Source organism: Schistocerca cancellata, chromosome 1 (assembly GCF_023864275.1).
Source record: "Schistocerca cancellata isolate TAMUIC-IGC-003103 chromosome 1, iqSchCanc2.1, whole genome shotgun sequence".
NCBI lineage: Eukaryota > Metazoa > Arthropoda > Insecta > Orthoptera > Acrididae > Schistocerca > Schistocerca cancellata.
This window is the reverse complement of record NC_064626.1, coordinates 65672984-65687164: the sequence shown is the minus strand read 5'-3', so window position 1 is coordinate 65687164 and position 14181 is coordinate 65672984. Positions and strand designations below refer to the sequence as shown.

Genomic DNA, 14181 nt, shown 5'->3' with positions numbered 1-14181 from the left:
CCCCAACTGCTCACAGTCAACCAAAACCCATCTGGCACCACATTTCAGTACAACGTTTAGCTACAATTAATCGCAGTTCACAAGAAGTTTTGTGCTGATTTGTGACTGTTGATCAAACCTGCATCCATCATTACATGCTAGAGTGAAAATGGCACTCAAAACAATGGACAAAGGTTGGTAAAAGTACACTGAAGAAGGTGAAGACCATTTTATCAGCTGGTAAGGTGATGGCACAAGGAATAATTATCGTAGATTACTTGGAAAAGGCAGAACCATACCTCGACCCTATTACACTTCATTGCTGGATCGTTCGAAACTTGTGTCGACTGAAAAAAGACCAAGGTGGATGGAAGAAGGACTCTTTCACCAGGATAATGCACCAGCCTAGACATCAGTGAAAGAGCACGATCGGGCTTTGAATTGGTTCCTCATCCATCCTATTCACCAGAATTAGCCAGAATTTCCCTATCTCGAAATTTTGGCTCACTGGGAAAAATGTTTCATCAACTGTGGAAGTGACAGTTCCAATCAACAAGCACTTTGCAGAGAGTGACAGAACCTATTTTTCCAATGAGATGAAAAAGCTGGAGGATCACTGGACCAACTGTATATCCCACAAAGCACACTATGTCGAGATGTAAGGTGAGTTGTTTATGAAACAAACAGTCGTTCTTGCTTTTTTACTAGACTTATGTAACATTACACTCTTCATTAAGTGTTTTAGTGAAAATTGCACTTCATCAATTTGACCTAGTTATTGTCCACTCTCTAAGTTAACCACCAAATGCAAATCTGCAGACATGAGCAATGATATTGACTGCAGAAGCTTTAATTGTAAGAGGAGGTGATACATTTACTCTCTTATTTTATATTTGAAGTTATTTGGTACCAAGTTTCATCGACAAAAACATTATTATTGTGTGATCAATTTATTGTACTGTTGTGGCATTTGTTTTATTCTTAAATATAGGTAAATAATCATATTTTTGTCATACACTAGACTTCAGTGATCTGATATCTTATGTTTGTTACTTAGTTGGTGAACCTAATTTTCTAACATATTAATAATATTTAATTTAAGTGGATTTGTTCATGAATCAATCAATACTGTAATTTTATAGTTCACACCAATCCCGAGACCACATTGCTTCAAAGTTATTAACTACAAATGACTTTGTTAAAGGTAAGTGTAAATAACTGTAAATTTCTTACTTATTTGCGGCCATATTTAAACCATTTTATTATGCATATCAACAACGAATATCACAGAAAACAATCACATATTTAAGTATCTTTACATACTTCAGTTATATGTGGATACAAAAATAAAAAGTGCAGGTGAGTGACTTCCAATTTTTACATTACACAAACATTCATTGTTACAACAAATAAGGCATCTGATATGCAATACTAAACATTTCAAATTTGGAATCAAAGTGAAGTAACTAAGTTAATATGAGTTGTAATTAATAGTTACATTATATTTTTACAAAACTCTGGCAACAAACATAATTATACTTGATGGAAGCGGTAATGGACAATAAAGATATCAAATTATAAAATTCGTCTAACGTGTATATGTACAATATGGTTGCATAAATATTTTTATCAGTTTAGAATTGAATTGAGCAAAAATAAATGGTTTCAACGTAAAAGCTATATTTCACATCGTATTTTTATGCTCCTTAGAATATTGCACTTCCTTAAAACTCCATAAAACGGATTGGCTTTCAGGTATATCTAGATATTCCTGTTAAAAACCTATCTGTAGCACATTCTGTAGTTTTGAATTTAAAAAATTTGGAAGCTGAGCAACTGGATATATTTCGAGGGTTTAAAGAAAACTTCGAAAATAATATAGTATAAAACATTTATATAAAACCTTTGGGAGTCTAAATACTAGATACTCTAAACAGCATTCTGAATTAATTTACAGAGCCCCACATACAAAAATAATTCAAGATCGAAAAATATTACTTATTACAAATTTTATAGTACTTGTCTTCATAAAACATATGCAATTACCAGGCATATTAAAAATATACAGTTTTATTGTATCATGTACAGTACTCAAACCTGATTGTTTTACAAAAGTATTTTATTTATGACTAGTATCATGTGAAGTTGAATATACTCACAGAAAATGTGTGTACTAACTATAAGACTTCTGCTAGTAGTAATTACACTAATTGCTTAAAGGAGATCAGTTTGAGCCTAAAATGTATTGTGTATTGTGCTCTAATTGATGCAAACTAATATGTTAACTGGCCAAATATATGTTTTGATGAACTACTTTATCTGTTAATGTATAATTTGCTAAGAACTGCCATTTTTGTGTGATATAGATGGAGAGCCACACGACGAAATTAAAAAATAGACGTAGTATCCATCCATACCAAGATGTCATCATTAACTCTACAAGATAGACCTGTAAAAGAAACAATCCATGTATCACAACAAGGACTGAACAGCTACATACATAAGCACTCAATTTCACTTCATTACAAGTTAATTTTGATACTACCTCTAAATTATTTTGAATATGAATTAGTTAGCATTATTCTTAAAACAGTTTGAACAATTTTATAAATGAAACTTCCTGGCAGATTAAAACTTTGTGCCAGACTGAGACTCAAACTCCGGACCTTTGCCTTTTGCGAGCAAGTGCTCTACCATCTGAGCTACCCAAGCACGACTCATGCCCTGTCCTCCCAGCTTTACTTCTGCCAACATATCGTCTCCTACCTTCCAAACTATACAGAAGCTCTCCTGCGAACCTTGCAGAACTAGCACTCCTGTATGTATAAGTGAAACTTAGTTTTTATGGTATACCACATCTCAAAGTCGACAAATTCATACATATCAAAAGTAACAATTTCAGTAGCTAGCCTTTACCCCAACCCCTTGGTATTAGAGGCCCTTCCACAGATCAAAGTATTGGACTTGCCACTTCTAAAGTGGATAACTTTTACAGTCGTCAAAATTTCGCCTATTTCAGGAAAAACTTAGATCCAGACCCAATTAAAATTAAGAACAGATATTTGAGATGCTTATAGGCACTATAGAGACCTATACCATACGTGTTTCGAAATTATGTGATTATTATAGGAGGAAGAGTAAACAACATAATTTCTACCAGTGTGTATGCAGTAAACACAATACAAAAAGTCTGAAACTATTAGTTTTGAGGTCAACGAAAGGAGATTCCAATGATTTCGATAGTTTCAGAGATATGACATAAATTAGAAAATGTTTCCTGAGGCTGGAAAATTTCATGCATTTAAAAAGTAACATTACTTTGACTCTAACTGCAGATACAGAAATCCTATGGTGCCCACCTGCAGATAGTGACTTCCGTGACAACATCGCAACATCAATCCTTAAAAAGTCGGACTCCAACTGCTTTCAAAGACTGCAGTGCTGTAAATGCGAGTGTTTGTTTGGGAATGCGACTGTAAATTGAAATTGGCCTGTAGTACATCATTTCCTTTGTAAGTCAATCTCCTCTGTAAAAGTTGTTTTTAACTACTCATGCCAGCATCGCTTGTTTACAATTGAATCTTTCAACAGTTGGCAGCACTGGTATGTGGCAGGTACTGGCTTGTTCCATAGTCTCTACTCTACAGCTCCAGTTGGCAGAAAGCCTTAGCATTGAATGGTTGTGTTGTTACAGTGTAAAGTATGAAAGCCTGTGCAGACAGTTGGTGAATGCGATTTAAGCAATGTGCAGTCACTGAATTCTTAACAGTCGAAGGTGTCACCCCAAAGGTGATTCATCAGACAATGAAAGCAGTTTACAGTGATTGTGTTGATGTGAGTACTGTGTGTCGTTGGGCGAGTAAGTTTAAAGATGTTGAGGTGGCAACATCTGACCTGCATGACAAACAAAGAGTTGGACGTCCTGTGACAGCAACCATCGAGTTTCACAAGCAAAATGTTGACAGATTGATTCAGAACGATTGTCTTATCACTCAGAGAGAAACTGCAAGCACAATTGGCTTTTCAAAAGAAAGTGTGGGTCATTTTATTGCTTTGCTTGGCTATTGGAAGATCTGTGCACGATGGGTACCCCAAATGCTGACTCCTGAAGTGAAAGAGCACAGAACTGAAATTTGTCAGGAACTTCTCTCGCATTACGAGAACTCAATTTTGACAGGAGACAAAGCATGGGTACACCATTACGATCTGGAGATGAAACGTCAGTCTATGGAATATGGACACAAAGACTCGCATCAAATTCAAGATGCAGCCCTCAGCTGGAAAAATAATGGACACAATGTTCTGGGACGCAGATTGTGTTATCCATGTTGATTTCCTTGATCGTGGAACAACAATAAATTCAGAGCATCACATCACAATGCTGTGAACTCTGAAACGACGGCTAACAAGGATCCGAAAGGAAAATGGAAATGTTTTCCTGCAGCATGAAATTGCCAAACCACATACTTCATGTGCCACCACAGCAGAACTTCGAGACTGAATTTCACCATTGCACGACATCCTCCACACAGTCCACATTTAGCACCCTCTGACTTCCATCTGTTCCCGATAATGAAAGTCGATCTACGGGGACATCATTGGGCTTCTGATGAAGATGATGAGAGACCTGTGAGACTGTGATTGCCGAAACAGTGCGTCGACTTCTTCCGTGATGGCTTCAGAAAAGTTGTTCATCGTTGGCAGAAATGTATCCAATTGGCTGGTGATTATGTGGAAGAGTGAATATTGGTAATTAAAGATCACATTCTAAGGATTATTTCTGCGTTTGATTTATTAAAATATTCCCACCCAAACTCAATTAACAAAGGTGGAGACATTACTTTTCATTCAACCCTCGTAAATAAATGTCCTTCACTTCACATACAATCGCGTTGTCTACATTAACCAACATTTCTAAAAGCAAGTGGGAATACAAAAAACACAAGCACCTTTCAAAAACAGTTCAGCATTTATGTGAAAGCGAATATCAATTGCCGAAGTAAAAATTCAGCAACTAGATCTGTATATCTAGAATCAGTATGTATATATGAACATGTGTTTACATGAACAACTGGAAGTAGTACTGTAAATCGGTACTTTCGAAGCCCAAATATATTCTAGAAATACAGTAACTAGTACACGTTGTGTTCCTACTCAGGTGCAAGCTATCTTCACACTATTTCATGTGTGCCAAATACAGATAAGGTATGGAATATAATCATTCGAAAAGTAAACACCGACTCAATCGAAAAAGAATCACATATGTAGTTCGCTACACATGCACGCTGTGGTGATGTGAATGCAAGTATTGTGTTGGGCAATGAGACCATAAACTGAAATTGGGCTGTAATACTCTTCAGCATGTAACCTACATTTTCTAGCATATCGATCTCCACTGTAAAAGCTGTTTTTGAATTACCTGCTATTAGTATCTAATTTCCAAAACCGCTTACAAACTTCCAATGTGTGGATACTGCCTGCTAGATAATCACGCAAATGGAACTCGACTGCTGCAGACAAGCTGTTTCCGTAATTTAGAAGCAAACACGCAAAGCAGTCATTTTTTTCCTCATTCTTTAATTGCCTCAAAATTCATAGAAGTATGTTCCGTCTATGCAACTAAATGAGAGGCAGTTTGTTTTTTGCCATGCACATTTCGCTTTTTGTATTTCTGATGCATCTACAGTGGCCTATAATACACGTTTCTTTTTATATGTATTGCAAATGTATTATGTATTAGTTCAAATGGCTCTAAGCACTATGGGACTTAACATCAGTCCCCTAGCCTTAAAACTACTTAGACCTAACTAACCTAAGGACATCACACACATCCAAGCCCGAGGCAGGATTCGAACCTGCGACCGCAGCAGCCGCGTCGTTCCGGACTGAAGCTCCTAGAACCGCTCGGCCACAGCGGCCGGCTATGTAGTAGGTACAATATGTTACTACGTTATATTTTGTCATGTTTTTCTCTTATTTTTCAGATTAGAACCAGCACAGATTTCGTGAGGTTAAATTATTGTTTGGTATTACTTATGATTTGCAGTTCCACTCTATTAGTCAATATGTGTGGACCTGGAGATGTGTTCTTTCAAACCCCATGCTCTAGCTGGCTGATGGGGGTGAAAAAACGTCGGAATTCGGACAGCTGGAGCATGGTGACCGAATCAAGACATCTTCAGGACCACACATATGGACTAACACCCAACGACAATTTAACTTCACGAAATTTGTGATACAGAAGTTTGTTCTAATTTTTAAAAAAAGAGAAAAACATGACAAAATGTATCATACTAACGTATTGTAACTACTACATAATACATTTATTATATGTATGAAAGGAAACGTGTATTACAGGCCACTGAAGATGCTTCATAAATAAAAGAAGTGAAATGCGCATGGCAAAAAACAAACTGCCCTTCATTTAGAGGCATAGACGGAACATACTTCCCTGAATACAAATCAGTACACATCTCGCCTGCCTGCGCTGCGAGAAAGAGCGATAACTATTTAACGCACTTCTGGAAATTACTTCGTCCCCGACCAACTAATAAATGTGGTGACAATTTTGAGAACTAATGTGCTCAGGAAACGCACAATCTAATTTTCTCCTCCTCCGATCATGTAGTGTGGAAATGGCACGGGTCATTTAAGATGCTACTGAAACGATTACCTGGTCAGTGGAATCTACGTCTCTGAGGACGTTATTTGACAATTAGCGATACATTATATAGCTAAAGATCAAAACTTCGTACGCCAATACGTTTTCGTTTGAAACTTCACTCTTTCCACAACATAAATATTTAAATTCAGAAAGTTTGCGTACCTGCCATTCGTAAGCGTTGCGCGACTCCTTGCTGAGTTTGTCCAAGTCGTAAGGCAGTCCAGCCAGCTGACTGTACACGTATGCGCAGACAGCATCAGAGTCGATGGCTGGCAGAATGGCCCATATCCCGTCCAACATGGCGCGTGACATCGAAGCAAAATCTTCTGGTGGTTTCTTCAGGTTAGGAACGAAAACTTGCTCCAGCAACATTGAACATAGTTGACGGGTTTCTTCAACGCCTTCTGGGCGGCATATGTTGAACCTGTATGCACACAGAAAAGCATTGTAGCCAGGACCGTAGCTCGTATTTCCTTAACGATTTACTAAATCCTTCGATTGTTTGTCGAACGTTACTTACAATATAACTTAACTACATAACCAAGGCGCATTTTATTGGTCTTACAAGACACCATCATGTTATGTTAAATGTCACGGTTGTTTCTAAGAAGATCATTTCTTTTTTACTTTTTTTTTAAGGAGACGGGAATTAATGAACAAAACAGGTCAGCTTCCAGTAGTGGTGGGTCAGTCGTAAGCTGAATATCTAAGAAATGGCATCGAATACATTTCAGGTAGAACAATGAAACAAGGAAATTTAAAGCGACCCCTAGACGTTCAACAATATTCACAGTAACTCCCGAACGCGGAATAATATTGACCGTGTAGGAGTGAGATTGCGAGGTTGCACAATAATTTTAAGAACATAAAAAACTATGGAAACATACTGCGCTGCTTGAAAATATTGTGCTGTCTGTTGGTAGTATTCAAAATTTCTTTGACAGTCTGTCGCGTGCTACAAGAATGACGGCGGTTTCTTATTGTTGGATGGAGAATGTGATCAAAACATGACGAAAGAACATTATTATTAGAGTACTTTGAAATGTATAAATATCTTCGGCATTGTGGGATGTTAGCGCAGATGAGTAACAAAAAACAAGTATTAAGAATGATGAATTGTATGATTTGTTGCTCAGAAAATGGGGAACAATCACGAAGGAAGATTTTTAAGAAATTTATTTCATGTATGGCTATGAATAAAAGTAAATATAGACATCTGTGTGTTCATTATTTACCCGAGTATAATCATTTAGTGCACATATTATTGCAAGACACGTCTCCATAACTATGTCTCTAATACTGACAGTGAAACTGCACTTGTAATGATTTTTTTTCCATTCTCAATTGTCCCTAACAAGTTTTAGTGAGTTAGTTTTGACGCCCCTTTAACCAATTTTTTAACCACCTTCTTTTCTACTTGCAGTGAAATAGAACAATTATCACCGTAGCAGCGCCTTTATCGTCAAACTTTCGAACTGCAAACTGATTCCACAATATTACTTACAATGTAATTGACAGTATTACTGAGCCGTCTAGGGAGAAAGTCAATAATACTGTGCGACATTATTGTGTAATGCATGCCATGGGGGGGGGGGGGGGGGGGGTTCTGGGACACTTATGCTGAAAACGAGATTTAAGGCGCAACATACCTGAATTTTTTGATTAAAATGAAGTAACATTTAGTTTTAGAATCAATTACCTCTAGTTAAAAATTCCGTTTTGATCTTACTGCGGTAAATTAAGCCTGCAGGAATATACTTTTTATCGCACAAAATCACACGTTTTGTACGTTTTTTTAATAGTATACGTAATCGAACTGTTAGAAAACTGAATTTTACATTCTGAAAAATTATAGTAGCTCTGTAACAAGTAAATTTTCAGATAAAATTGTATTCTATGGTTTAAAATTGCACGCAAAAACTGCCTTCAATGAGTACAAGAAGGAAGTCTGTAAAAGTGGCATTCAGTGCTGGGATCCGCAAGTTTCGTTATCACCACAGAGAACACGAGATACTTGATTTTAACTAACACTTTAAATGTTTGAATGGAAAAACAGAGAACCACAATACGAATGTCCTGAAGTTCTTCCCCTGAATGACCTCTGCTAGATAACTGTGATCACTAGCTATTGTAAAATTGTCGGCCCTTCCCGTTCTTTCTTAGGTATTTCACTGACATCTTCCTCCAAAACGTTCCTACAAACACATTTTGTGCTACATTAAAAATAAAAAATAAAAAAAAACAGGTATGTAGTTCACGAGGGGTGGCCTAAGATATCACAACGTATGTCAGCAAAACATGTCAACAACGCAACTGATAGCAAAACTGTTACGGTGCTCGCTTATTTCCAAGTCCGTATCGATCTTAGTGCTGAGTTTTCACTCAGACGGCGCTTTGGCATTAGGCGGTTGTTTCCGTGTGTGATCGCTGGCCGGAGCTTAGCTGGAGGCGTGTGAGGAGGAAAGAGGTGGCTGCCTTGGCGTGGAGACAGTTCGGCTCGGCTGGTGTTGTTTGCGTCTAGACGCCGAGTGGGGCCCGATGGGAAAGACCGGTTCAAAAAAATGGTTCAAATGGCTCTGAGCACTATGGGACTCAACTGCTGTGGTCATAAGTCCCCTAGAACTTAGAACTACTTAAACCTAACTAACCTAAGGACAGCACACAACACCCAGCCATCACGAGGCAGAGAAAATCCCTGACCCCGCCGGGAATCGAACCCGGGAACCCGGGCGTGGGAAGCGAGAACGCTACCGCACGACCACGAGATGCGGGCGGGAAAGACCGGACCGTGATTTTACGGTTAATAGTGTGGACAGCGCCGTGGTATGCCGTTTAACTTGATTCGCAAGGGGAGCGAAACCTCTCCTGTTGTAGTTTGTCGCGCCTGTGTTTGAAATACCTTCTACAGGGTGTTTCAAAAATGACCGGTATATTTGAAACGGCAATAAAAACTAAACGAGCAGCGATAGAAATACACCGTTTGTTGCAATATGCTTGGGACAACAGTACATTTTCAGGCAGACAAACTTTCGAAATTACAGTAGTTACAATTTTCAACAACAGATGGCGCTGCGGTCTGGGAAAGTCTATAGTACGATATTTTCCACATATCCACCATGCGTAGCAATAATATGGCGTAGTCTCTGAATGAAATTACCCGAAACCTTTGACAACGTGTCTGGCGGAATGGCTTCACATGCAGATGAGATGTACTGCTTCAGCTGTTCAATTGTTTCTGGATTCTGGCGGTACACCTGGTCTTTCAAGTGTCCCCACAGAAAGAAGTCACAGGGGTTCATGTCTGGCGAATAGGGAGGCCAATCCACGCCGCCTCCTGGATGTTTCGGATAGCCCAAAGCAATCACACGATCATCGAAATATTCATTGAGGAAATTAAAGACGTCGGCCGTGCGATGTGGCCGGGCACCATCTTGCATAAACCACGAGGTGTTCGCAGTGTCGTCTAAGGCAGTTTGTACCGCCACAAATTCACGAAGAATGTCCAGATAGCGTGATGCAGTAATCGTTTCGGATCTGAAAAATGGGCCAATGATTCCTTTGGAAAAAATGGCGGCCCAGACCAGTACTTTTTGGGGATGCAGGGACGATGGGACTGCAAAATGGGGCTTTTCGGTTCCCCATATGCGCCAGTTCTGTTTATTGACGAAGCCGTCCAGGTAAAAATAAGCTTCGTCAGTAAACCAAATGCTGCCCACATGCATATCGCCGTCATCAATCCTGTGCACTATATCGTTAGCGAATGTCTCTCGTGCAGCAATGGTAGCGGCGCTGAGGGGTTGCCGCGTTTGAATTTTGTACGGATAGAGGTGTAAACTCTGGCGCAGGAGACGATACGTGGACGTTGGCGTCATTTGGACCGCAGCTGCAACACGGCGAACGGAAACCCGAGGTCGCTGTCGGATCACCTGCTGCACTAGCTGCGCGTTGCCCTCTGTGGTTGCCATACGCGGTCGCCCTACCTTTCCAGCACGTTCATCCGTCACGTTCCCAGTCGGTTGAAATTTTTCAAACAGGTCCTTTATTGTACTGCTTTTCGGTCCTTTGGTTACATTAAACCTCCGTTGAAAACTTCGTCTTGTTGCAACAACACTGTGTTCTAGGCGGTGGAATTCCAACACCAGAAAAATCCTCTGTTCTAAGGAATAAACCATGTTGTCTACAGCACACTTGCACGCTGTGAACAGCACACGCTTACGGCAGAAAGACGACGTACAGAATGGCGCACCCACAGACTGCGTTGTCTTCTATATCGTTCACATCACTTGCAGCGCCATCTGTTGTTGAAAATTGTAACTACTGTAATTTCGAAAGTTTGTCCGCCTGAAAATGTACTGTTGTCCCAAGCATATTGCAAGAAACGGTGTATTTCTATCGCTGCTCGTTTAGTTTTTATTGCCGTTTCAAATATATCGGTCATTTTTGAAACACCCTGTATGTGCGGCGGGATGTCATTTCGTCCTCTTGTCTTTCCGTCGCTGGGATTGCTATCCTCGTTTACCGTCCCATGCATGTATATCGATGGGGTACGCTGCTCTCCGTACTCTTACTAGACGCTGGTGATGGAAGTGCGTCGTTCAGCGGCACGTTAGTCTGGGTGCTTTATGTTTGATCTTCAAGTGCATAGTCTTTGAGTGCCACTCCTTAGAGCGATTGGAGTTTATTTTGTCTTGTGGTGCTTCCGCTTTCCGTCAACGAAGGTTAAACTTGATTCGGCACTCCGTACGACGCTTTGTAAGGTGTCAGGCAAATCCAACACCTTCCATGAAAACCCTGACATGATAATCAAATCCAGTAGTATGTCACATAGCTCCGAATAAATTCTGACATTAAATTAACCAAAGTAATACGATCAACGAGTGAGCAAATGGAATACCACAAACACAAGAGCGCCTAAATGCATGTCATACCTTCCCACCGTGGAACAGACACAGTTCCGAGGGGAGAAACGAGAACAGAAGACGAGAGCAGAACCGTGTTAAGCTAGAAGGCCCTACGATAAGGGACGGACACCCACGCTGCCAGCCAACCGCCAGGCCCACCCCCCCAGTCCATGTTAAAAGATAGAGCCCTTCAGAAGAACAGTATAGATCTTATGATAACACTAAAAGGGCCATACCAGCTGCAAGTTTTAGCGTGAGACTTTTTCGCGTCTCTGTTACGTTGCAAACGTTAAAAACATTGCCCCACCACGAAAAGTATAACGTTGTCATTGGATAGACAGAATTTTTGTAGGCGGAGCTTAAGGTTAACATTGAGACCCTGATTGGTCAGATGAAAACACAGCCAGATAGTTTTTTTTAACCAACTTCGGTAAATTGTAGTAAGGAGAAGTTAGGAGAGAGTTGCTTCCGAGACGGCGAGCTGTATGGAGCTGCGCCGCCCGCCGCCCCCTGACACTGGCTAACCAACAACAAGGTAATGAACGCACGCGATGCCCCATAACAGCGCATAAAGCTTCACTCAGAACTGCATAAGTCTCATCTGTTACAACCCCTTTTTGCGTAATACTAGTGTCGATCGTCAATTAAAGCTCATGGTATTCACATTTGCTACAAAAGTTAAAATCTGAAACGCAATGATTTTTCTGTTATATAATTGTTGAGAAGCCACATCAGCCACTGTAATTTACGACAAATTAGATAAGCAATTAAAGATAATTGAGGGTCACTCTAGACCATTTTGATAGTTTTCTCTTTTGTGAAACTTAATTTAAACCTAGATTATAGATGTGATATAGCATAGGTCTTCCTTCGATCCATTGTAGAACTTGGAAACCCACTCAGGGAATATTCGTTCACATTTTTGTTGAACGCAGTTGGTTTTTATCATCCTGTATTAAAATATTTCCTTTTATCAATAGTGCAATTTATAAACAATATTTTGTGAGTAGAATAAAATTTCCAATGGTTGACTTAACTGCTTTTTCGACGTTATTTTACCAGCTAGCTAAAAATAGGAAAGCCTTGAACCCCTTCCACTAAATTTAGTTAGTATTAAGATTCTAGCTAACTAAAAATAGGAAAGCCTCGAACCCCTTCCACTAAATTTAATTAGTAATAAGATTCTTTTACAGGGAGTGCAGTGGAGCTGACGCTGAAATCATTAAGTATTTGGTTATATCATCGCTAGTCTCACTGAACTCTTCTGAACTCTACATGTCATGTGTGGTCTGGCGTCTCCTTACCAGCAACAGGTCCCAGGTTCAAACTAGTCAATTCCCTAAAAAACACGCTCAGAGCGTCGTTGCGCGAAAGTGGTAGGGAGACACGACTTACAACAAACAGACACCACGCAGAATGTTAGAGCTTGGCACCTCAGCAGGCGGAGCCACCTTCGCGACTAAACGGAAGCCTTTGGACTGAGAGGTCTTGTGTTTTGCATATTGTTCATAAATTGTTGTTTTGGTATTAAGTTGGCTGAGATTTCTTACGGATTTCCCTGCATTTGGTCTGTTGTCCGGTCCAGGCTAGGTCTCGTTATTTTAAAGGTCGGTCCTTGTTTTGGCTTAGTACGATTTTGGTTTACTGCCTGGTGGTTCTGGTAGTACGCCGGGTCGCTGTGGTCGTGTTGCATTTTGTATGGGGCTGTGTGCTCGGAGCCGTGGAGTACTGCTCGTGTGAACTGCTTCACTGGGGAGTACTGATCGGGCCACTCTTGGTCCTCTGCTGTATGAAATGATTTTATTATTATTTTGAAGTAACATTATGACTTAAATGATTTAATTCTTGTTGCGTTAATTGCAACTTGGGCAGAGAAATTTAGTAGTGTAATTACGGAAGATTTAATAGTGGCACATGCCCCTTTACCTGTTTCGTAATCTGTTAATTACCGAAAGACCTTAAGCTCATAGTCATATGAAGTGATTTTCTTAAATTATTTTATTTTTATGTCATGTTATTGTTTTTTTTTTAATTTGCTGATCACTGGTATACTGTTCCAAGTATTAAAATGTTTCAGGTAGCTATTACTCGGGTGGAACGTGCGGAATCGCAACGGAGAGAATAGTTGCGTGCCTTACGTGTCCGTTGTTGGCGCGGCCTGGTGTCCGCTGTTTGTTTTGGTGCACCTGAATTAAGTATTGTGTTGCCTCCTCCCTTGCGGCTCCGTCGTGTTCGTCTCATAAACATTTCCTTCAAGGCATTTTAGTTAATTTTATGCTAGTATTATTTTAATTTCTTACATTGGTAAAACTGTGCGGCCTTCATTATGCACACTGTTTGTCATAGCGGAGTTGACGTGCCAGTGTAATTTCTTAAACTCCATTGTGTGTGCCCTTCGTGATACATATTGTTTGTCATAATAGATTTGAGTATGCCAATTGTAATGTCTCATATATCATTATGTGCGTGTGTAATGGTGCAATAAATGGATGATTGTTATTTCTGTTTTTGGCGCCCTTCATGCCTCCTTTCTTGTCCCTATTGGTACGCTATCCTTGTACTTGTGTTAGTAAGCCACGTCAGTGGTAGCAGAGCACCTTTTTCCCGGACCTTGGGTGCCTTAATTTGTGTAGGTGG

General features: G+C 39.9%; 1 protein-coding gene across 1 annotated transcript in view; it reads right to left on the bottom strand.

Moving 5' to 3' along the window:
- Positions 1–1079: 1079 nt before the first annotated feature.
- The window catches only part of LOC126165126 (uncharacterized), a 204140-nt gene continuing 191038 nt past the window's right edge, over positions 1080–14181 (bottom strand). The window contains exons 5-6 of the mRNA XM_049920295.1: positions 6806–7067; positions 1080–2428 (exon numbers count right to left, since the gene is read on the bottom strand). Coding sequence (XP_049776252.1) covers positions 2261–2428; positions 6806–7067 — 430 coding nt within the window. The 3' untranslated portion in view covers positions 1080–2260. The remainder of the gene's footprint in view (positions 2429–6805; positions 7068–14181) is intronic.